The sequence below is a fragment of the Parus major genome, chromosome 8, assembly GCF_001522545.3.
Source record: "Parus major isolate Abel chromosome 8, Parus_major1.1, whole genome shotgun sequence".
NCBI lineage: Eukaryota > Metazoa > Chordata > Aves > Passeriformes > Paridae > Parus > Parus major.
In genome coordinates, this window is record NC_031777.1 from 6,293,000 (window position 1) to 6,317,854 (window position 24,855).

A 24,855-nucleotide genomic window follows, 5' to 3' on the forward strand; every position below is an offset into this window, starting at 1 on the left:
GGGTTATTAACCTTACCCATCTCTGAAACTTTACAATAGAAGTTAACATGACTAATACACTCTACATGATGCAAAACATACTATGCTCCTGTCAGGCCAGAAGTTGCTGCATCTTCCACCCTCTTCAATTCCAGACTGCTTTCGTGGACAGTTACTCTCTAATTTCAAAAAGGAAGAATGCACTGAAGAGTTCTTGGATCAATGATACAGCAACAAAGTTTATTTCAAAAATGTAGTGCTTACAGTTCTTTACCAAACATGACCTGGGAGTACATTGGAAAGCTAAAAGGAAGGAGAGAATTTGATGGTCCCTGGTGGCATTTTTGGGTTTTTAAGTGGAGTGTTGCTTGCAGGTAACACACTTCAGTGTTAGTACAATAAAAGCAGTCCTAAAGTCAATTACCTGAGGCAAGGGATTGTTCTGATTACAGTAAAGGCAGTTAAAAAAAAAGTATAACTGAAGACTCTTGTGGGGAATACCTTTTCCAACCCAATTCACAGGTGTCTGGAGGGGCAAAAAAAGTTAAATTCAGAGTTGTCTGTACAATCTGGGTTCTTTTCCTCTGCCGGACCGTGATCTGGGGTGAGGTTTTGCCTGTTGTCAGGGACCAGCTGAAGGGGAGTTCTCTTCCTGTTCAGCAGTTGTCTCTGCTGTTGACCAGGCAGGGTCAGTCCTGCCATAATCGGCTGAAAGAGCATTAGTGTTGGTTTATGTCTGGAGCTTGGGAGATCTTGTTCCTCCTTGCACTGATCTACATGGCCAGGTTGGCTGTTACAGTAGGAGACAGAGTGGGAAGTAGGTGAGGATAATGCAGGAGGTGATGGCAAGGTCACAGCTCATTCCCTGTCACTTTTTGGAGCAGCTAGTACCCAGTACTGTGCCAGGCATCAATGGCAGACCTTAAACAAATCTTTGCTGGACCAAGGTGTTTCTGCCAGTGGCTCATCCTGAATAGAAAATCACAACTGATCAACTGCTGAAAGACTGAGGGAAATCGATGCAAGGCCATCAGCTGAACAGCAGGATGGAGAGTAAATGCCAGAAGGAATACAAAAATTATGCTGTAGGTTTAATCCAGTTACCAGTGTGGGCAGTACAGTGCAACCTCTACTGCTCTGTACTACTGCTCTGTACCTGAGGGGCATATCCTCCTATCCATGGGGTGTTTCCTGTTTAGCTGTGATTAAAGGAAGTTTTCTGGGAGTTTAAGCAGTTCAGAGACAATGTGGGTAAGCAGTGGTGGCCCAGAGAGCAGCAGGATCTCCTCAGAGAGTGCTCATGTTCAGTACATCTCAAGAAACCCTACTCCAGGCATACACAAGCATTGCCTCTTAACTCAAGCTGCATCCTCTGGTTAACAGTTGTGGTAAATGTAGAGAGAAAACAAGGAAACAAAACATGATCTCTAAATAATGCACCTCAGCTGAAGGGGTTCATTACAGTTGCTCTCTGCTGCTATTGACTTAAGCTGCCTAAGAGTTAAATGCACTGAAAATTGCTGGGTTTAACACAAGTGCTATGAAAATCCTTCATCCCCTTCCTCAAGCTGCAGGATCTGGTTGGAACAGCAGCACCTATGACAGGTCAGTGGAAGAGCTGATACCTTCTGTGTGCCCCTATTTCTCAAGGCTCAGGAGCTGAGCTGCTTTCAGGGACTGTAACAGCTACCACTGGTGGAGCTGAGCTGCACCTGCACAGCCCCAGGCACTGCAGGACGAACACAAACACTGCCCTAAGGGGGTCCTTTATCAACCACAAGAGGAAGCAGCACTGCAACTCCCAAAAGGTTGTTGATAACATTTTTTGCTTTTATTGTCAATTTGAGCATTTCAGTGGGACTTTAGTTGGATATTAGGCTTACCCGTATGTTACACACATTATGTACTTAAAAAAGAACATAGCCTTTAAAAGGGGGAATAGTAATGGCATTTTGAAAATAAAATAGTTTATAGCACTAAAGAGTCACAGTGCAATCAATGGTTTAATCAAATAACTACATTATATATATAATATTTAAAGAACATAAATATTCAGGGAATTCACTACAACATGAATATAAAAAGCTTCACATTCTCCCATGCTTTTCAAAAGAACTGGAGACAAAGTGACAGCTAGACAGACTGCTCAGCTTCACAACACCTCTCTTGCTTAAGGGACTGTCCCTCCCCTCAGCTCCCCCCAGGAGGCATGCTGGCACTAATCTAGAAGTTTCCCCAGTAACTTCAAAGCATTTAGCACAGCCACTCCCCCACCCCCCATTATATTCTGTGGACATGCACTACAGTCTATACAGCAAGGCTTCACGAAGTCAGCAAAAACAGGTCCCTAACAGCCGCCCCTCTGTGCTCTGGGCCTGAACACTTTCATTTCATGTCACAAAAGCCCAAGGCTCTCCAGTCAGAGGAAATAATTAAGTTACTCAGAGAAGCCTGTGCAGCTTTCACAGCAGGATAAAGCTGATCTGAACAGCAGGCAAAAGGGACACTATTTACAAGTGCTAGGAAAGCCCAGAGCCAGGGAAAGGCAAATCCTTCCCAGGAAAATCCCGAGCAGCAGAATACTTTTGTATCACATGCCAAAGTCAGTGGGAGTCCAGGCAGGACACAGGAGGAGTGTAAACCACACTGTGTGGAGTAAAGCTTGGTGCTTCCCACCTACCACCAACCTTTTGCTTCAAGCCTCAGGGGCAAACAGGGGAGGGTTCATCAGCAAGTCTTCGAGCAAAGGGAACCTTGTGGTGACAGCTCCCCTTCAGAGAGGACATGGGAGAGGTCAAGCTGGCCTCTCAGAGCCACAGCAAGGTCCAAAGTCAGGGTACAGGGGCTGTACACATAAATGACCAGCAGCATGCCTTACAGCATGGCCCACTGCCCATGTTGGGAAACTTGAGCCTAAAGGTAAGACACTAAATGGTAAACTTTGTCAAGTACTGAAGTTGTCTTCCAAAGTGCTAAGCCATGTTTGTTAAAGCTATGGCAAAGTAACAAAAGTAGAATCTTGGAGCAGCTTACAAAGTCTTCCCTACTCACACTGATGCCGGGAAAAGGTCCCTGCTGGGGTGGTACAAATCCCCGAGCAAAGCATTTTGATGGCTGTGTGCTAGAAATTTGGGGGATTTGCTTTAACAAAAAAGTTTTCTGGACAGTTCTTTACAGCACATTCACAACAGAGATCCTATTCTAGGGAACACAACAGGGCTATGAAACATCCAGATTTCCTTCAGTTCAGCTGTGAGGACAGGGCAACATTGCAGGAGGGGCCAGGCAGGAATCAAGACTAGCATGTCCTGCATGGGGAAGAGTTATGGGTTTGGGGTGTTTGGGTGTTTTTTGACTAAAATAGCCATTACAAACAAAACCAAACCAAACTGATTAACCACCTTGCACTGAAATATTAAATTAAGCCCTGTAAATAGCAAAGTTTTAAAGTGTCAGTTTTCTCACTGCAGCTCTTCTTGGAATCCCAGGATGGCTGGACTTCGAAGGAACCTTAAGCACCATCTTGGTCCAAGCCCCTACCATGGGCAGCAATACCTCCCACAAGATGCAAAATTCACATTTGTTCATAAGAAAATGTCTTAATGAACTTTTCCTAGGGAATCATATTACCTCTAGCTGCAAGACTATCCCAAATCCGTTCTCTACCAATCAGTTCTTCAGATGGATAAGTCACCAAATTCCAACATTTAACATATTCCTTGGCATATGCTGCTATTGAACAGTCTTCCTTGGCCATCCAACTCTCTACACTTCACAGAGGCTACTATAACTGATGTCTGATGGAGCAGAAATCCAGATTTACCTGGACAAAACAAAGCCATTCCAAACCGGAACACTGGATCAGATATCATGCATTAGGAACAAAAAAGCATCTCAAACACTGGAATGCACTGGAGAAGGTCATTTAGTCTCCTAGGTAAAAACCAAATAACCCAACCCAAAGACTAAATTAAATACAGCTCAGAATACTGTCTAGTCATTACTGAGTATACTGAGAGTGCCTGAAGGCACCACATGTGTTGTCCATGAAGATACTGGTGATGCCTTATTTTAATATTAAAGAAGTCATAGCTATAAAAAGAGTTAGTTCCATCCCAGTTACCCAGCACTTATTTGTGCTCCTTGGTAGGGGCATAGTACAGTTCCATGGGTTTGTTCACTTTCCAGTATTTCTCACTGACCAGTTCCAGGGAAAAGGACCCATTTAGCACCTAGAAGAGAACAGCAAAATGGGAACAAATTAGGTCATCTGATGTTGTGCTGTAAAACAGGCTACTTAAATCAATATTTAAGTGTGTTGACTTGAAGAAGTAACCAAAAATGTGGCACAAGTTACAAGCTAAAAACCACAAATATTCTCAAGTGAAGTAGTATTTTTCCCTCTTCAATTTTAATTGGAAAAGAATGGCATAAGCCAGATCATGTTTTCTGCTATCACTGCATTTTCCCCAGATAATTTCTATGCCTCTTTTTCTACAACCAAGCTTTTGCCAAAAAGCAGCTGATCTGCTGCTAAATAAGCTGGTGCCATGAATTTTACCCTGAGCCAGCTCAGGAAGTGCCCAGCTGAGTGTGTTTAGAGCAGATGTGCACCCAGGGCTGTGGTTAGCCAGCTGACTGGGGCAGTGCAGTGCTTACGGTGAACTGGCCGGTGGCAGTGGCGATGTAGATGGTGTACTGCTTCTCACTGGCCGTGTCCAGGTTCATCTGGTTGGATTCACCTTTGCTCCGAAGCTCCTCCAGGGCCAGTCTCACTGCCAGGTACTTGGACAGGTGATCAACCGTGGCATTGCCTGAGGTCTTGATGTACCTGTGACAACAGCCACACAGATCACCAATAATGACTGAACAGCAGTTGTGGGAAAACCCATCTGCAACGCCCCAAGCACTAAACATTAGCTGTGAAAAGCCTTTAGAGACAGTTCCCAGCTGAAACTTTGCATAGATTTACACCCATCACAGAGAGATGTCTCATCAGTAGAGAAAGCCAAGAAAAGACCCGAGGAGACACCATAAAACTACTCTCTTTCTCTGACTCTCTGCTGTGAGACAAAACTTGCAATTTGTGCTTGGACTGGATTATGAACAAAAAAAAATCAGGAAAAGCTGCCAGCCTGAAAATCATGCTGACACAAAGCTTCTCTAAAAACTGCTGACACTTATACAAGGTTTGTTTATTCCCAAAGAATCTCAGAGTAAGTAGAAAGGGGCTGTTATAACACCATCATCCCACTAGTGAACTAGAATGTTAGAAAAACTTAAAAACACCTTTATTTGTGATCAAAGGCGTAAAACAGCTTATGACTGTATTTTTTATGATAGCAAGCAGTGCCATCTACCTGACTTGGAACAGAATGAAGGAAAGAGTGCTTATTTGCACCTGGCCTTGGCACAGGTTGCCCAGAGAAGCTGTGGCTGTCCCTGGACCCCTGGAAGTGTCCAAGGCCAGGCTGAATGGGGCTTGGAGCAACCTGGGATAGTGGAAGGGTGTCCCTGCCCATGGCAGGGGGTGGCACTAGATAGGCTTTAAGGTCACTCCCACCTCAAACCATCCTGTGATACAGTTAAACAAGATGTGGTATGACTGAAGTAAATGGATATTTAGAAGCCCCAAGAAATGATGGAAAACCAAAGCACCGGGAAATAGCAGCAGAATACCTGGAGATGGCATGGGGGCACTGACCTCGTCTGCGCACTGTCATCATTCTCCATGAGGGTGGGGTGAGGCCTGAACACCAGCTCGATCTCACTGGCCCCGTCCATCACGGGATCTATGGCCACAGTGGTGGTGTTGTTGTCCAGCTCCAGCCCAGAGTCATCTGAGGTTTTGGTCCTCTTGTTGCTAGGCCCTGCTTCCTGGTTGCTGTGTGTGGAGGCGTTGCTGCAATGGGAGCTGTCACCATTGTCCTCGGCCCCGCTGCCATTCTCAATCTGCTGCTTCTTGCCCCGCTGCAACCTAGCCAAAAACAGGCAGAGATACACCCTGACCCATCCAGAACCCTCAACACCTCCTCCCCAGGTAGGCATGTGCACACAGAAGCACTGAACATTTCAGGGAGATTTAAAGTTTAAAAAATTAGTAATAATAATTATTTTGTATAAAAAGATACTCATAGACAGAACTATTCATTTTTTCATGTCCCTCAAACACCTTTTAGTTGTATTTTAAGACTATTTTAAGTTCACACAGCTGTTTTTCAGGCAATTGCAGACCACTGTTTTAATCCAAACATGGACCCACATGTGATTAGAATTATTAAATCACACCATGTTTTATCATGCAAAGTTTGGGACCTCTCTCCTAGCTGTCCCTTTTAGATTTAAATGCACATCTGGAATTCCACCATGGTGCAAACACAGATTCCATCCCACAACTAAGTCACAACTAAGCCCTAAGTCCTGGTATTCTGTGCATTTATTGGCATGTAAGGGTAGCACTTTGGTATAGGATTCATGGTATGGTTTCTTATCTAAGACATGACAGCCATAGTTTGGTAAAACTAAGCTGAAGTTTCTATCAGGCTGCCACAGATGTTGCAGGGAGTGATACAGAGATTTCTGATAGTAGACAAAAGGTTAAAAATTCTTTTGCTAAAGGTTAGAGGTTGTTTTGCCAGGTATCACAGGAGAGGAGAAGATTCTCAAGCTACACAAGGCATGAGAACAGGCATTGTATTTTTAGGCTAGAGGCAATCAAGGTGATTACGTACCTGTTCATAGCCTGAATCTTTAATCCCTCCTCGATACTGTGACTCAAGGCTTGCTGGTTGTTGTGCTTGCTGATCCTGGCCAGCACCCTCTCCTGATGAGCTTCATACTCATCCCGGCTCGGGTAAATCTTACTGATGAGAGCATCAAAATTGGGGTCTGGCCGCAGGGATCTTTTTGAAACGAGCTTTTTGCGACACGTGGGACATTCTTTGTTGCTGGACATGGACAAGAAGGAAGCAAACGACACTTAACTCTCCAGCTGTAATACAACTCTGCCCTGTTGCTTCCATTCTTGCTCAAAGTACTCCCTAAGACCCAGTATTTATAGTAAATCTGGAAAGGGGCTTCTGTCTCTTGACAGTTCAGGTAGTTGGAGACGCTTAAAGTTCCCAAAGATCCCTGCTGCTCTTTTATTTTAAAGTATGTTCGAGCAAACTATTTAGACTGAAGAGATCAAAAGTCCCACATTCCCCTCTTCTTTCCATTTTCTGGCTGGATTTTTACCTAGAAAAAATGGATGTCTAATGGAAATTATACTAAGGCATAGTCTTAGGAGGAAATTTTTCCCTGTCAGGGTTGGGGGGTCCTGGTACAGGATGCCCAGAGAAGCTGTGGCTACCCTGGATCCCTGGAAGTGTCCAAGGCCAGGCTGGACAGGGCTTGGAGCAATCTGGGATGGTGGAAGGTGTCCCTGCCCATGGTATGGGTGGGACTGGATAGGCTTTAAGGTTCCTTCCACAACAAACTATTCTGGGATTCTATGATTCCATGATTTCTAACACCCACAGGACACATAATCTGAAATGTCTGAAGGCCACATAATTCAAAATGTATTATTAGAAAAAGGAAGAATAATGGAAATTAAACCAAATTTTGTTAGTAACGTGTGTTTTTGTTTTACTGTTACTGGATCTAAGAAGAACACAAAAGAGGACTTCAACTCCATACAAGAAACAGAAATATGAAATGATTTTTCATGATGAAGCAATTTGATCTGTCTTCCAGAGATGGCTGAACATGGAAAAACAGGATTTGAAAGGTGTACTGCACATTCAGAAACTCCCAGCGCACAGTAACTGTCCTACATCAACCACCCCCTTGCCCCCCTGCCGAAGACACTTCCACCTCAAGTGCAGTGGACTGTCCAAGCCCTCTTTCCTCTAGTGTTCATCCCTGCCCCTGGCAGCATCCCCTTCATGTCCTCTGGCAGCATCCCATCCCTCTTCCCTGGCAGTGTCCCATCTTTGGCAGTGTTCTCTCCCCATGTCTTGGCAGTGTTCCCTTCCCGCGCCCTGGCAGTGACCCCTCCCTGGCAGTGTCCCCTCCCCATGTCTTGGTAGTGTTGTGTCCCCCCCCATCCCCTGGCAGTGTCCACCCCCTCCATGCCCTGGCCATGTTCCCTCCCTGTCCCCTGGCAGTGTCCCCTGGCAGTGCTCACAGACCCGCTCCTGAGGGCAGTGATGATGCAGTCAGCACAGAAGCGATGCAGACACTCCTTCGTGGTCATGGTGTTCTTGAGCATGTCCAGGCAGATGGGACACATGAGCTCACTGTGCAGGCTCCGGGGGGACACCACGATCTCCAGGCCATCTGTGATGGCTTCCTAGCAGCAAAGAAGAGAAAGGTTCTTTTCTGGGATTGTGTCCCTTCCTCATGGAGACAGCATGTTTTACCCAAAGAAACACAGCAAAGAGACACGACACAAAACACATCAAGCACACGAAACACCAATGCTGCAGGACACAATAAAAAAAAAAAGGAGCTGCTGGAGAGGGTCCAGTGGAGGCCATGAAGCCGATGAGGGGTCTGGAGCATCTCTCTGATGAGGAGAGACTGTGGGAGTTTGGCCTGTCAGTCTGGAGAAGACTGAGAAGGGAATGTCATTAAGTATCTCCAAGGGGTGTCAGAGAACAGTGCCAGACTCCATTCAGTGGTGCTAGTGACAAGATGAGGAGCAATGGCCATAAACTAAACACAGCTTCCACCTCAACACGAGGAAGAACTTCTTCCCTTGGAGGGTCCAGAGCCCTGAAACAGCTGCCTGGGGAGGGTGTGGAGTCTCCCCTCCGGAGACATCCCAAACCCACCTGGATTGTGCCCCTGTGTCACCTGCTCTGGACAACCCTGACTGGGCAAGGGGCTGGACTGGGTAACCTCCAGAGGTCCCTCCCAAGCCCAGCAGTCCCAAGGTTTTGCGATTACCTGGGGTGTTCTCTGCAGCTCATACAGACTGAGCTCCCAGGTCTTGCTCAGAGGCTGTGTCCCGTTGGTCTGCACGGCCTGAGACATGGCTGAGGAAAGAAAGGACATGGGCTGAGCACTCAGGTGTGTCTGGCTCAGGATCCTCTCTTCTCCCAAGCTGCAGCAGTGTGTGTCCAGCCAAGCAGAGGCTCCAGGAAACACCTGTCCCCTCCATGTACCAGGCTGTATCACACATTAGTAATCCCCTGCTTGTACCACTCCAGGAGAACTTGGGGAGCTGCTCAGCCATGAACACTTGGCAAAAATCAATTCAGTTGTTAAACAGAAGTGACAATGAACTGAAAGCGAGAGAACATGGGCCACAAATACCACCTGATATGGAAAATATTCCTAAAACATCCACTTCCAAACATGCACATGGATCAAGCAGGGTCTGCTTCCTAAACCAAGGGGAAGGGCAAAATGGGACAGGACACAGCACACCCATCATACATGCTCACTTGAACACACCACAAGGGCTTTTCCTTCTCCCTCAAAACACATCCCATGGGCTTTCATATCAGAAGTTTGAAGGATACTGAAAGATCATAAGAAACCCAGTCACTGCATAATTTTAATAATAATTTTTAAAACCCAGAGAAATTGCACCGCTGTTCCATTAAAATTTTAGTATTATTGTATGAGATGAGGCAGAATTACCACACAGGAATCATTGCAGATGTGAAAAAGTCTGGTCAAAGTGACAGAAGAAAATGATGTTTCTGAACAGAAAACACTTTTATGCTGGGGGAGAGGAGGCATTGCTTCCCGTGACTCAAAAAATGCCTGCCTTGAGCAGGAAAATTTATTATTTAAAAAAACTTTTATTATTAAAACTTCTATTATTAAAAAAATAATTTTAACTATGTAAGTGGCAAGACTGCAGTTTCGGACCCTTTTTCTAGGTGGAAGAAGTAGAAGTGCCTTCTCTTAATCCTTTTTTAGATCTGGGTTTCCGGACCCTTAATTCAGCAGACAAATGCATTTTCTATTGGCATCTATCACATACATTATAATCCATTTTCCAACTCATTAAGTTCTTTATGAAAAGGCCCAAACTCTCTGGAGAACAAGGTTACTATATAAGCTTTAATTAATTGTGAAGGGAAAAGCAAGATAAGCTGTGCAGAGTATTAGATCTACTTTTATCCAGGCACAGAAATCAGAGTTTCCTCACTTGGTATTTTTCTTCTTTTTGATGAAGGAGGGGAAAAAAAGCCTGACATAAAATAGCCTAAAAATGTCTATTAAGTAGAATCACAGAATCCTTGAATAGTTTGGGTTTAAAGGGAGCTTTAAGATCATTCAGTTCCAATCCCCTGCCACAGGCAGGGACACCCTCCACAAGCCCAGCTTGCTCCAAGCCCCATCCAGCCTGGCTTTAGACACTGACAGGGGCAGCCAGAGCTTCTCCGGACACCCTGTGCCAGGGCCTCACCATCCCCACAAAGAACAATTTCTTCCCAATACCCAATGCAAAAATACTCTCTGAAAGTCTGAAGCCGTTCCCCCTCCATCTCCAACTCCAATTTTACTGTGTAAATATTGTGCCCTAAAACCACAGTTTACTTGTCACAAGAGACATGTTCCCCTGTGGGGATCAGAAAACTCCCATGTCCAGTTAAGACCTCACCACCCAGTAAAGGTGAGAAGCCACCACATACCCAGCTGCAGACTGAAGCACTGGTCTGTCTTGTCAGGATTCTTGAGTGTTTTATTTCAGTTATTCAGTGGGATGAATTTAATGATGACATTAAGTGACACATCTCAGCAAAGGAAAGAATGTTTCTCTGTGTTCTAATTTCCACTAATATTTAAGGCAATTCCAGGTGTACAGGAAGCTAAGTGCCTCAGGATAAGAATTTTTTTTTATGTGTTGTTCTGACAGAGGCTAAACACCATTCTGTGTCTGCACTGGATACCACTCTTGTGTGCTTTTAAAGCTGACACATTCAGTTAACCATCATTTCAGCTGCTGAAAGAAATTCATGAAGTTGCTAATCACAACCCTTGCCAAAACCTGCTGGAGCACATGGACCAAGAGAGCAGAGTCCCAGAGGATCCAGTCTGTCCCAGACATGAGCCTACTCTCCACACCTGAGAGAAGAGCTAGTCCTGGCAGCTCCTGCGTGTAGAGGTAACTCTTCACCTGAACTCATGCACTGGCACCTGCTAACACAGAACAGCAGCTCTGGGGGCCAGGCCATCACCAAACCCATCCATCTGCACAACAACCACGTTAACACCAACGTGTCTTCCTGGAAAGGGTGGTCAGGCATTGGAAGGGGCTGCCCAGGAAGGTCTGGAGTCCCCATCCTGGAGATGTCAAAGTAAGGCCAGGCTCAGTGCTCTGGTGGTGGTGACATGGTAGGGATTTGGCACAGCTTGGACTTGATGATCTTAGAGGTCTTTTCCAGCCTCAGTGAGCGTGGAATTTATCCTGCAGCCAAGCCTACAAGCCCAAGGCTACTCTGCACAGGACACTGTACAGCTATTGTGATAAATAACTGCCAAGCTTTACTTGAAATCCTTCTCATCTGAGACACCAAGTGCTTCACTCTCACCCTAAGGGCTACAGGGATAGTACTTTCAAAATTTAAGAGGAAAAAGCTGCAGAGATCCACACAGCCCATTCTGTCACTAGCAAACATCTCCTCTGCCTCTGGCAAGGGAAATCTGAGGAGCAGCAGAAACATAGTGAATTCCAAGCATGCTGGATCAACAAAAAAAGACAATCAAATTGTGCTCCATGGAGTTTCTACTCTTCTGATGATCAATAAATAAGCCTGTTTAGCTTTTGCCCTGATCCCCTACAATTTCCATATCGATATCATTCCTGAAAAATGCATGTGAATGAGGTCTGACTTCTCTTCCCTCTAGCACTGGTGGTTCTCAGATTGGATTGTGTTTCTTCACATTGCTGAAATTGAATGCAGCAACATCCAGAGCTGGCACCAGGATCAAACACCCATCTCCACAGTCAGGAGATGCATTTTGACCCAGAATTGCATTAACCATGTAACAGTCGCCAAGTACCAACCAGCAGTCACAAAACCATAGTCCGTGAACCATCTCTTCAGACGTTGCATCAATGAATGACCTTCTCCATTTGTTGGGGAAATTGAGGTGGGAAACACCTCTACATTTAGCTGACTCTTCAGTTTCCTTTTAGGACAGTCCACTGCTACTAGATTCAAAGCAGGAAATCATGCATGGCTCAGGTCACACCAGCTGATTCCTTCTAGAGCTACAGAAGTAGGAAGATTTTCATGAGCTGAAGGAAGATTATATTCCTGTTCTTGACTGTGTTCTGAGGGAAAAATATTAAGTATAAAGTTTCTAGACTGAAGGTACAACAGACTTCTTATTAACTACTACTGGCAAAGGGACAGAAGATAGAGAAAAAATGTCGAACCTCACATTTGTTCTTCAGTCTGGAAATTTATTCCAGTGAAATCTCACATTCCTGAAATCACTGGCATAGTTCACTCTTCCTCTGCATCACTTTCGGCATTGCTTTGCAAGAAAGTATTACATGACAGGTTTCTCACACTAATTTTCCCAGCTCACAGTATGACACAGGTTTCACCTCAACAATACCCAATTTTCACCTGTTCAGCATTTCACATCTTTTCCACTTTATAACAAAGGCGGGATTTCTTCTAAGGTCACACATGTGAGCACCAGGAACAACATGAAGTAAGACGTCCCTGTAAGCCTGTCTTGAAAAAACTTCTAACACACCACAATCTTTGACTTTTTATTGTCTTTTTACCATTATGACTTGTCTGTTCCCTCTGGATGTAAGAGGAATGCAACCAGACACAGAAAAACAGGCTTATTGGGGTGCAACCACATTTATAGAATCACAGAACAATTTGGAATGGAATGGATTTTAATGATCAACCAGTTTCAACCCCCTGCCGTGGGCAGGGACACCTTCCACTATCCCAGGTTGCTCCAAGCCCCATCCAGTATGGCCTTGGAGATTCCCAGCAATGGGGCAGCCACAGCTTCTCTGGGCATCCCGTGCCTCGGACTCCCCACCTGCATAGCAGAAATTTCTTCCTAATATCCCATCTAACCCTGCCCTCCAGCAGATCAAACCTCTCTCTCCCAGAGCCACCAACAAGTAGTAGTAGCTGGGATTAATCCTGTGGCCAGAGGGCCGTTCTTGTCAATCATTAAGAAAATATGTAATGTCAGCCATTAAGAAAACCAGCTTAATGAATATTATATGGACCCCTGCAACCCTTCAGACTGACTCAGTCTTCAGGCACATCAAAATCCCTAAGCACAAACTCCTAATTACAGGATACACACAGTGTATGATTGAGTAGTGCTGATTGATAAACCAACATATTACACCTCAACAATTTTTCATTTTTTTTTTAAGAAGACCAGTTGGTATTTAAAAATTTAAGAAAGTAGTCTTGTTCCTGAAACACTGGAAAACAGGCAGTTACAGGAAAACATAACAGTAAGGAATACACTGTCTGAAAGGCCCTTGGATCTCCCGCCTGCTCACTGACTGGGGAATTTATGCTGGGATGTCCTTCGTCCAAATGTGCTTGTGCAAAAAACTCCAGCAAACAATGATCCATACTTGACACACCACACCCATTTTAGAACCTCTTACACTGAAATATACTCAATTATTTACTCCAATGTAGTCATGACTGAAGTAGCATTTGGATATTCCACTCCTGAAGCTGTCCAGTAAAAATAAAATCTAGCTCGCAGCACCTAGAGCAGACCAGTCAGATCTGTGGGCAGCCAAAGGAGGAGCTCAGCACCACCAATTCTCAGCTCTTGCCCATCCCAGCTTACCTTTCACAGGTTTCCACCCTCAGATCCACCAATGAGTAGCAGCTCCTTAGTACTATTGCTGAAAATGTGTCAGTTCTGAATATGTGACATTTCCTGAGCTCTAGCCCAGCACTAACCTTGATGGTGGTCCTGCTTTAAACAGGGAGCAGAGGATACCATCAGGGATTCCCCACAACCTGGATCATGCTCCAAAATGCTTTGCAAAGCCTGGTTTAGCCCAGGCAAAGGCTAAAGAGCATCTGCAGCATGGTTGTGTCAGCACCTTGAGACCACAGAAAGACTGGAATGGCACCAAGCAGCTGGAGAGAGAACCCACAAACCCAAGTCAGGTGTGACCATAACCACACCACCCCCATTCAACTTTCTGTGATACTTTCATGAAAAAAAACATTTATGAGGAAAAAAAATGCATCAGTCTCTTTAAAAAAAATATTACACACATTTTTAGAGAGTATTAAAATCTTAGAAATAACTGATTTCTGTCCCGACATGTAAAAGGTAAATATTTAGACTTCAAACAGTAGGAGAGTTAGACCGCTATTCAGTGTGCCAAATACAACAGCAACTTCAACCATTTGGGGTTTTTCTTCCTAAGGATTACTTCATTTAAAAACAGATATTCATTGTGCAGTTAACTAGGAAGTACAACAGGTTTAGAGCTTTAAATTTTACTCTCTTTCACACTATGACTAGTATTGGGAACAGACTGCACATTTTCAAGAGTACTCAATTCAAACATTCATTTCAAATGATTCAATTAAAGCATTCTGAAATTCAAGGTTTTTTCTGGTTTTACTTATTGGCTTGGAGCTTGATTTGAAAATCACACAATCAGAAACACACTATTTGAAGGAATTAACCCTCCCTGCAGTTTCCTGGCAGTTCAGATAGCTTTATATCCAATTGTAATCTAGGACAACTGGTACTAGACTATCATCTAGTATGCTTAGTATTCACCCTGAAATTATGTTCCTCTCTGGATCAAAAGTCCCCCAGGAAACAGCCAAACTGGGTTCTGGCCTGGAGCTCCGTTTGTTCCCTGCTCTGGAAATCCCTCCTCAGTGGTCCTGAACAAGGATGTCACTCACTTGGCTATGCCTTCCATTCCTTGTTAATGACGCCACTCCTCAAACTGTCTCTTGCAGAGTTTATATTGCACTTACTCCAGTTATACCCTGATCTCTGAAGGGGCTAAAGTCAAGAAAGGAAGATCCTACTGAACTGGGTTTAGCCCATTCAGCCATCAACCCTTGGCTTCCCAATCAACTTCAACATCAATACATCCCTTACCAGAAGGTTCTCACGTCTATTTGCAAACTGAATTCAATATTCTATGAGCCATGAGCAGAATCATCTTCTCTTGACACAATCACACCTGATCTATGCTGACAACAAATTCAACCTCAGGGACTGACGTTCAGCATTGCAATTAAAGCACGATGGCTCTGTAGGGCAGCTTCTACATGCATGGTTCAAGTTATCAGCCTTGCAGGAATCCAAGAGATAAGGTATGACTTGGTATCCATCAGATCAACTGTTACAGGCACCAAAATCCCATTTAAAATCTCCAGGTGTTGTGGGCTCCCACCACAAGCCAGATATAAAGCAACAATTACTTAATGTAATAAATGCAAAATGAGAAAGTATTTCTTATGACAAAAGGCATATGAACAGACAGAAGAAACTAAGAAGTGCTAAGCAGTAGAATCCACAGGGGAAACTAATCCTACCTGAAAGCAAAAAGCCACAGCCAAGGGGTCACCAATAACAGGTCACTTGAGAGGGGCTGTGGGATGCCCACTCTGGAACACTCAACTGGATGTAGTGGTAACCCATCTGACCAACTGTCCCTGCTTTTTGCCAGGGTGTTGTATTGGATGGTTGCTGGAAGTATCTTCCAACCCAAACTATCCTATGGAGTTATCCTGTAGGGTAATCTCACTATCCTATGGAGCTATCTCACTATCAGAGCTTTATCCTTAGTTTTTCTGTGTAGACAGTGACAGACAAGAGAAGCCAACAGCAACGCTAGCCAGCCAATAAAGCACTGCCACAACAAAGAGCTCAAGAAAGGTGAACATGACCTTCTCCTGTCCACACACCTACAATCCAGGTGACCAAATATCTTCCTATAAGTATTCTCCTTACCCACAGAAGAAAAATCAGAAGGCTTTTTGGGGACAACAGTGACCATCAGATTTATACAAAACAGAATCCATTTGAACTGTGGAGAAACAGCAACGAGGGAATTGGGCCCTCAGACACCTGGTATGTTACAAAGAATATTCAGCAAATTTGCTTAAAAATTGGAGTTTCCTCCACAAACTCATGACACAGCCACATACTAAAGAAAAAGAGCACTTAGAATGGAGCTGTAAATGGTGCAGAATAGCTGTCAAGCTGCAAATTCATGAGGATCAGGTAGAGATTAAACATCAGTGTTATAAAGTGAACAGTTCCAGCTATTCACAGAACACCTGAAAGAACATTGGTGGGCTAATTTCAAAATTATTACCAAACACTTTATCAATTAATACTGATGGGAATATGAGATCCTTTGTAAATGCCTGCTATGGTTCAAATGCAGTAGTCTGCAGCACTTCCACAGAGCCAGAATTGCAAATATTTTGTGCACATTAACTAGAAGTCTATCATGTGCAAAGCACAATCACCTCCAATTAAAAGACTGCTAATGTTAAAAGATGGCAAATTAATACAAAATATGAAGCTAAAACTTCAGATACCAATTACATGCATCAGAAACCAAATCCAGTAAGAATTAACAAGTATTTACATTGTCCTTTCTACCCGTACAGCTTACAATCAAACACACCCTCAGACTGTGTGTGTGGGACAGAAACTCTGAATTAGATAAAAAATGAGGGAGAAGAAACAAAGAATCATGGAATGATTTGGGTTGGAAAGGACCTTAAAGCTCATCCAGTTGTACCCCCTGCCATGGGCAGTGTCCTGGGGTGACTTTATGATACTGGTATCCCCAATCGTCTGGTTTATGTTATATATTAAGTTCTGCAGCTTTAAGACTGGCTTTGAGAGCAAGAGAGGGGGAAGAAGAAGCGCACAGTGTGTTAAGGAAAACATCACTCCCCCACATCCCGCGGCTGGACTGTGGTGTCTGCAGCACGGACAGACAGCGGGACAGAGCTTCTCTCTGGCTTTTAGTTAGTTTTAGCTAGCTGAGGCAGAGGAGTTCCCTGGACCTTTGTTTTTTTCCCAATTTTCTTGGATCTGTGCAAACCTGCTCTGGACTGAACACCCAGCCAAACCCCGGGAGCTCAGGTCTGTGGCCCACCGGGGCCTGGGCCTCGGCACTTTCCAGCGCCGGAGGGACTGATAAGAACCTGAGTGAGCCGAGCTACACCACATGAAAAGGACTTTTCTTCCTAGATTTGCCATCCCATCGAACAGCAAGAGGTTTTATTATTTAATATTACTCAATTTCTGTTAAATAAACAGCTTTTTCCACTTCTCTCCAAGGAATTTTTTTTTTCCTTTTCCCGGACCAGTTGGTGGGGAGGGGCATTTCCCTGGGGAAATCCCCATTTGGAGTTTTCCTTCCTAATTTGCCCTAAACTAGGACAGGCAGTGACACCTTCCATTATCTCAGGTTGCTCCAAGCCCCATCCAACCTGGGTTTGGACACTTCCAGGCATCCAGGGGCAGCCAAAGCTTCTCTGGGCACCCTGTGCCAGGACCTCACCAACCCTCAAAGGGAACAATTCCTTCCCAATAGCCCATCTAAACCTACTCTGCCAGTTTTAAAACCATGTGGTCCTTGCCTCTTATGAATCAATATCTTGTTGACCCATGCTCTATGAGAGAAAGAAACATCCCACCAGCCACTCCTGGGCAACAGCATGGCCGGGAAGTAAGACAAGGATCAGATTCATGTCAGGGATGCCTGAGCTGGCTTTGGTAAGCAGTGTTTAAAAGCACCTGCATGATTACAACCCTGACCGCCAGGAACGACTTTGTGTCATTCCAAATCCAGTTACAACTGAAGTGATGCTCACTGAAAATTAAACATGTGAGAACCACTATGACAATCCAAATTTACCAGTGTTTGCACCTGGCTCCCTGCCATCCTATTTTACTATTTTATTTACAGAAGGAAATGAAGAGACTAACATTCAATTGTTTCAATCAATTCAATCAATTATATCAATATGGCCCCACTATAGCTGAGAAAAAAAATTAACTATAAAAAACCAGCAAATTAATATTAAGAGACAAATTTTACATTTCCTTAGGTAAACTCTCACTGAATGTCAGATACTGGGTGACTGGCACAATGGAGAAGTTACTAATGCAGTAAGACTATCTGTAAATACGTGAGTGACAAACATGCTCCACACTCAAGACTGTGCCAAGTTCTACATTTAAAATACTGAGAAATCCAAGGTTTGTCACTCTATAAAGAGCAGTTAGCAAAGAGACACAACCTCAGTGCTGCCCTAGAGCACTCCCAGCCAGGAGGGAAAGATGTATCATTAATTCAAGACCACAGACTCAAAAATGTCCCAAAGCAGACAATAAAACCGTGGAATGCAGAGAAATACAAGGCACCAGTGCAGTTTAACAGCCCCAACACTAAAGACCATGGTAACACTAAAGACCTTTTTCCAGCATGACTGTCCCTCTCAGTCACACCACAGCAGAGGTTTGCATTTTCCTGATAACTAGTCCCAAACTCCCATTTTCCGATAAACTAAACTTAACTTAATTTCTCTTCAACATTAAAAAAAAATCCTCCCTTGAAAAGCAAGTAACAACACCTAATGCTGTGATTATGGAATGTCTGGAAGGCTGCTGGACAGATGATATCTGACTGAGGGAAAAAATAATACTGGTATTTCTGAAACGCATGGGCTTGGAAGCATATGGTCTTTTACAGCTTCTTGGCTGTATTTATTCTCACAAGAAAATGTTCTGCCTTTGAGATATGGAATCTTCCAGATAACAGCCACTCACAGTTCCCTGGCCCTGAGATGGATCAATCCATGGAGTTGGGCAGCATTTCTAATCTGGCTGTCAGGATACTCCTCCTGGCCGGAAGACACTGGAGTGTGACCTCACACAAACCATCTGCTATGCATCTGGACACCTCTGGAAGGGCTCCATGAATCCAACACTGACAGCAGTGTCCAAAGGGAGATAATCCTCCTGGTTTAGATGTCAAGGGGAACAGGGAAAAAATAAAGTACCAAATTAAACTGTTAATCAAACTCCTGTTTGATCTGTTTTATGGCTGCTTTATGACAGTGTTTGGAACAGCCATGTATTTCTGGACATGACACAAAGATGTAATTTTAGGTTGGTGCTTCTCTTTATAGCAGGAAAGTATAGCAGCAGTTAAGCACCCTGAGTCCAGGTACATCCGTCCTGTGGAGCTGAGGCTCAAATTCCAGTTTATTCTAACAAGGTCTGTACTCTGAATGCATCAGTTGCTTTTTCACACCACGTCCCAGATCACTCAATTCCTGTCAATAACCTTCAGTCCTCACCTTCAGCACCTCATTCCCAGTTCTCTATCCTACCCTCGAACATCTCCTCAGCAAGAAAAACTGGAATACATAAAAATACCATGACATTTCCAGAGAACTATCTGTATCATCAGTTGCCTCTAAGGAGTCCAGAATTCACCTGCTCAAACTCATCACACATCAAACCCAGGCTATTCCTAAATTATAAAGCTTAGATTTTTTTTTTAATCTTGAAGGATTAATTTGAAAACTTCAGGTTTTGGTACACACACACAGACACGCACACATAAAAGTAAACACTGCCCACTAATGCATCAGGCAGTAAGATTATTTTAATCATTAAAGCTCAAATCACCACCTACATCTCATCCAAAGTAGTATTAAAATACATTACAACATTAATGCCTTCTGCCAGGAGTAGAAACAAAACCCAAAACTGTTAAAGGAACAGCAACTTTTCACTGTTGACATGGGCCAATAGATCAGGCAAACACTTGACCTCAAATGTGCCAAAGACCTTCACTAAGAATTCATATAAAAAGGAAAACAGTCATTACCAAGCTATAATTTAGCCCTGTGAAGCAACAATATTAAGCAGAACTCTGAGGGAGTGAGTAGAGTTGTGATCTTATCTGCCACTTGTTAGATTTTATGCCAAGTTTCTCATATTATGAAGCATGCTACTGTATGCTATGTGTGTGACTAGTCAGGTGAGTTTCAAAAATGAAGTTCTTAATCTCTTAAATTTACCTTGGACTTCAGAATTAATAACCAGCTGGGAAGAAGAAAAGACAAGAGTTCCTTTCTAAAATTAATTTCAGTGCTGTATCAGATTAGAACAGGAGGGATAAAGCACTGAAAACTTTTGGGAGCAAACAAAAGCAAAGCTTCAGACTCCAGAAAAGGAACTTGAATTGGTCACAGCAACTAAATTGTACAAACAATTAATTTGTTGGCTTAGGATATTTTTAATGAGATTTAGTTTTTAATTTTTCCTTGCCCTGCTCTGCTGGCACATTTTTTTGAGGCTAACCACTCTCTTGCTGTGTCCTTGAAGTAACAGCTGTGAAAAGCAACACTTGAGCACTTCAATCAGGAAAGTGAAATTTAGTCATTTTAGTACCTCTGTTGTGGCCTTTAAATTTTCTGCACATTTTAACACAAATTCTATGAACATCTGTGCACTACAATTCAAAAACTTTTGCATCTTCACAAATGCTGTGACTGGTTCTGCCAGGGGAATGTGTAGGATTCCAGGTTCCTTCCAAGACAGTCTAAAACCAAAAGCATGTTGAAATAACCACACCAGACCCTGAACTTCAGTGCCTGAGGAGCCAGCCCGTATCTGCTTCCACTTAACTGGGAAACCAGCATGGTTTGTTATTTTTCATCCCACCAGCAAAAAAAGTGAAAACCTGCTCATCACCTTCTTGGACAGCTGCTTTGGTACTGTGCTGAAAGACACTTCTAAGCAAATTTTAAGATACATCATAAAAGTTGAAGCCAAATACATTGAAATTCGGGTGTACTGCTCTCCCCAGGCTGATATCAAGCCTGCTCTTCAACACACAGCACACCTACTGACCATCCCATTTAGTAACAGATATGTCAATAAGCAGCAGCATTCTATTGAACTGATATTGCGGAAGAAATTCTCAGATGTCAGACCAGAAAATATGCCTGAATGTACAGCTTTTCCAGAGCTATGTTAGAGTGCCACAAGGATTTCTCTCCCACTTGGCAGTGAAGCCACAACCAACAGTGCTAAAAATCTCTTGATGAGAACAAAAACATGGCTTGGTTATTAATAAACAGAAAATAAACTCCCCCACAACACTCGGGAGACAAAAAGACTCAAGTCATTTTATGTCTGATTGACATAATAGCTGTAATAAATACATAAAAACAAAATTGGCAAGCAGGCAGCTCTCACCTAAAACTGGGCAATAGCAAACAATTTGTGTTTCAAGGAGTCCCTCACAAGTAACACTGTCCATTTTGTAAACAGTACTACAGGAGAAACACTTAACACAGTTTAACCCAATAATTACACAAAACAGTTCAACATTATTCCCAAGAGATGAAGAGTAAAGAACGATTAGGTTTTAATTAGTTAGCAGAACACTACTGCTAACTCCCTGCTGTCTGCAAGAGAGCTCCAGGATCCAGAAGTGGGGGGAAAGCAGACAGGGGTAAGTCCTAAAATATTTCTCCACCACAACAAGTCTAAACAGCTCCACAATATCTAATGCTGCTCATTCCTCCGAAAATTAAGAATTTAAGGTCAGCTTTGGCAGCCAGTTATTTGTATCAACAGAAAACCAAGCAGAAGCAAGCTGAGGCTCAACAGCAGCTCTTCACCAATCTCTTTACTCTCTGTCTGCATCATTATTCAACTGCTGACCTATTCAGAAAACAATAGGTAAAAGGTATTTAGGGGAAAAAAAAGTCAAAGTAATTCCTTTACTCCAATGCTACTTTTATGCATGTTCCTAGAGCTGGTGCTTCAGTAAAAGGAGATCCAATGCTCCTTCTAAGAAAAATACAACTGAGCAGTTGCAGACTGAAGTCTCATTTTTAAAGCTCCTTTCCCTCCCCTCATTACATTCTTTTTGTAAGCAAGGTAAAGAGTTAAAAGAAAGATGAAGAAATTCACTTAGCCCAACATCTATTTCACATATAAGACTGATGACTTTCCCATATCCTGTATTTCTACTCAATGACAAGCAGAGCACTGCAAAAAATACCCAACCAAGTCTTTATACTCAGCCCATTACCACCCATCACTCCTAAAACACAAAGCATCACTGATCAAGGGAAACCCATGCAATTTAATTTGCTGGCACCTGTGTATTATTCACCTCCAAGACATGACAGAAAGTGCTTTTCTTGGCAGCTGCAGCAAGGCTGGTGCTTCAGAGCTTTAAAGCCAAATGTCAACAATTGCAGCCACTGAAGAAGTGAAAAAATACCTCCACTACAAAGTCTGTGTCCCTCTATTATCACAAACCTCAATGCAGACAACAATATTAATAAACACTGTGACTGTGCATTTATTAAACACTCTGAGTGACAATTCATGGGGGCAGTGAAGTTTAAAGATGCTTTCAATTTGTCTGTCATTGCTGAAAGGTGTTGTAACAGAGTCACACCCAGCCACAAACTTGTACCTGACACTTCAGCTCCTGCTGTCCCATGAAAATTCCTCCTGTCTCCACACAACTGATAAAGTTAGTCATTCTAATATTTTTTAATGCAAAATATACTACTCATCTATATCTGCTGCTGTCACAGTCAGTGCCTCTGTCTTCGCTGACAACTAAATGTCAGCTCTGAGCTTGACATGATGTATAAGAAAGTCAAATTATCTCATTACGCAAGTTTTTAATGGAAACACAGATGAACACAAATCAGAGCACCTCTGCAGGGAACTCCTGCAGTGTCTTTGACACTGAATGAATGACACTCGATTAAAGAATTCTCCCCAAGCAATAATAATTTCACCTGCACACCTGACACATTTTTTTAAATGCAAGCAACTCCCTTTAATCCTTAAAAGCCCATGTGCAATGCAGAGTTATCACACAGAGCTACAACCACTTCCAAACAGGGCTGGATTATGAATTATCATACTGGAAAACATCTTCCTCCACTAGCTGTTCTCTGAATTTCTGTGGAATTAGGCACTTGATCGAATTATTTTTCCATAGAAGAGAGTCTGAAAAACAGCCTACAAAAATCCCAAGAAGAATATTGCTCAGTGCTTGTTTCATAGATGCACGGTGCCACAGGGATGGTGCGAGGAAGGCAAGTGATCCAGGAGAGCTACTGCAGAACGTAAAACTTGGCAAGAAACACGTGCTAAATTCGTACGGGAAGCAGTGGGAACGATGTGGAGGGAGGAGGCACATCCTCAGCTACCGACACAGCGTCCTTCTGCACCTGCTGCCCTGTGGGAAGCGACATTCTCCCGGGAGCAGCCGGGTAGCTCCCAGCCCCAGTTGGGATCACGCCCAGCCAGCACCGCTCGGCACGGGCTCCGGGACAGACAAAAGACCGGGAAGGCCGAGCTATAAATCACAGGCAGGATCGTGTTGCGCACAGGGGCGATCTGCAGAGCCAGCGAAAGCAGCTCGGGGCCGTATCCGTGAGCTCTTCCTTGCCGGGCATGGCAGTGACGGTGCCGCGCTTGCCGGGCTGGTACTGCGGTACTGCGGCAGCGATGGAGCCGTGTGATACCTCTGCCTGCAGCTTCCAGGCGTGCAGCTGCACACATGCACCTGCATATACAACCGTACATGCATATATACGGAGATAGCTGCGTAGATATAGGTATGTGTGCACAGATGTATTCCCCGGCTGCTCCGGGCTCGGCAGCCGCACGCCTGTCCTGGGGGCAGCTCGGTGCCCCGCAGCCCTATACCACGGCCGGGCTAGGGGCAACGGGGGCGGCGGTGGGCTCCAGGCTGCCATGGGGCCGCTGGCCACGGCTCCTCCCGAACACCCCCAATCCCCGCCCCGCCGGTATAGCCTGGCAGCCACCCCACCGCTTCCCCGCCATGGGTCAGCCTCGTTCGGACACCGCGCACAGGCCCCCGAGGCTCCGCACCCGCCCCAGCCCCGCAAGGAGAGTGAGTCCTAGCGGTGGCGGCGCTGCCCACCCCGGCCCGGCCTCGCGCTCACCGCCCGCCGGTGCCGCCTCGGTCCGTGGCCGGTGGTGCCGCTGCAGCCCCCGCAGCACAATATGGCGAGCGGCGGCTCCGCAATGGAGCTCGGGAAATAGAGGGGAGTTACATATTCATGGCCGGGGCTGGGCAGGGGGAGCGCGGACGGGACCGCCGCGCCCGGGCCGCCCTGCGCCCTCCTCCGCCTCCTTCAGGGTCGGGGCGCGGCGGCCGCCGGGGCCGCTCGCTGCTTTCCCCGCCCTGTCCACACCTCCACCGCTAGTGCTCCGTGTCCTTTTCCTTTTCCATTCCGGTTCGTGGGATGCGGCACCGCGTCCTATGGGGCTCCCTCTGCACCACCGTCCCTCTCCATTGACCGCACTCCCCGGCCGGGGGCGGCTGAGCTGCTCCAGGCGAGGTTCAGGTCGCCCATCAGGATGAATGCCTTCCCGGAAGTGGTGATTAGACATTGGAAAGGGCTACCCAGGGGGGCGGTGGAGTCCCAGGAGGTGTTTAAGGAAAAGGTGCCTGTGGCACTTGTGCTATGGCCTGGTTGACAGGGTGGCGTTCGGCATAGGTTGGCCTCGATGATGCCAAGAGGTGTTTTCCAGCCCCGGTGACTCTGTGGTTCCCGCAGCCAGCCCGGGAGCTCGGGGCCGGAGGGCGGGCGGGTGGCGGTGCCCTGGCTGGAGCGGGGCCGGCCCGAGCAGCTCCCGCTGTCCTTGGCCAGGTGAGCCTGCGAGCTGGGATTGGGTTACTGCTGTCTCATTCCCTGCTCTGCGGGCAGGAGCGGGTCCGCCACCGCACTGCCCTGTAGGATGAATGCGTGGCCTCGGGACGGCCTGTGCTGGGCTCTGCTCCCTGAACTCCGGGGCTCTTGGACACCGCTCCAGAGAGGGACGTGC

General features: G+C 45.0%; 1 protein-coding gene across 1 annotated transcript; it reads right to left on the reverse strand.

Moving 5' to 3' along the window:
• Positions 1-198: 198 nt before the first annotated feature.
• Positions 199-24,418, reverse strand: RNF2 (ring finger protein 2). The gene is made up of 7 exons (XM_015636026.3): positions 23,970-24,418; positions 8,914-9,002; positions 8,154-8,314; positions 6,711-6,926; positions 5,684-5,956; positions 4,639-4,810; positions 199-4,211 (listed from the first exon to the last, which is right to left on the reverse strand). The coding sequence occupies exons 2-7, from the start codon at positions 8,998-9,000 to the stop codon at positions 4,110-4,112; spliced, it is 1,011 nt and encodes a 336-aa protein (XP_015491512.1). The 5' UTR covers positions 9,001-9,002; positions 23,970-24,418; the 3' UTR covers positions 199-4,109.
• Positions 24,419-24,855: the final 437 nt, after the last annotated feature.

Coding starts and splice junctions, on each gene's coding strand:
- RNF2 (XM_015636026.3), bottom strand. CDS start 9,000: ATGTCTCAGGCCGTGCAGACCAACGGGACACAGCCTCTGAGCAAGACC. Junction 6,927..8,153: donor ATCACTGCCCTCAGGAGCGG/GTCTGTGAGCAC, acceptor GTCCATGTCCAG/CAACAAAGAATGTCCCACGT. Junction 4,212..4,638: donor CTGCCACCGGCCAGTTCACC/GTAAGCACTGCA, acceptor GTTCTCTTCTAG/GTGCTAAATGGGTCCTTTTC.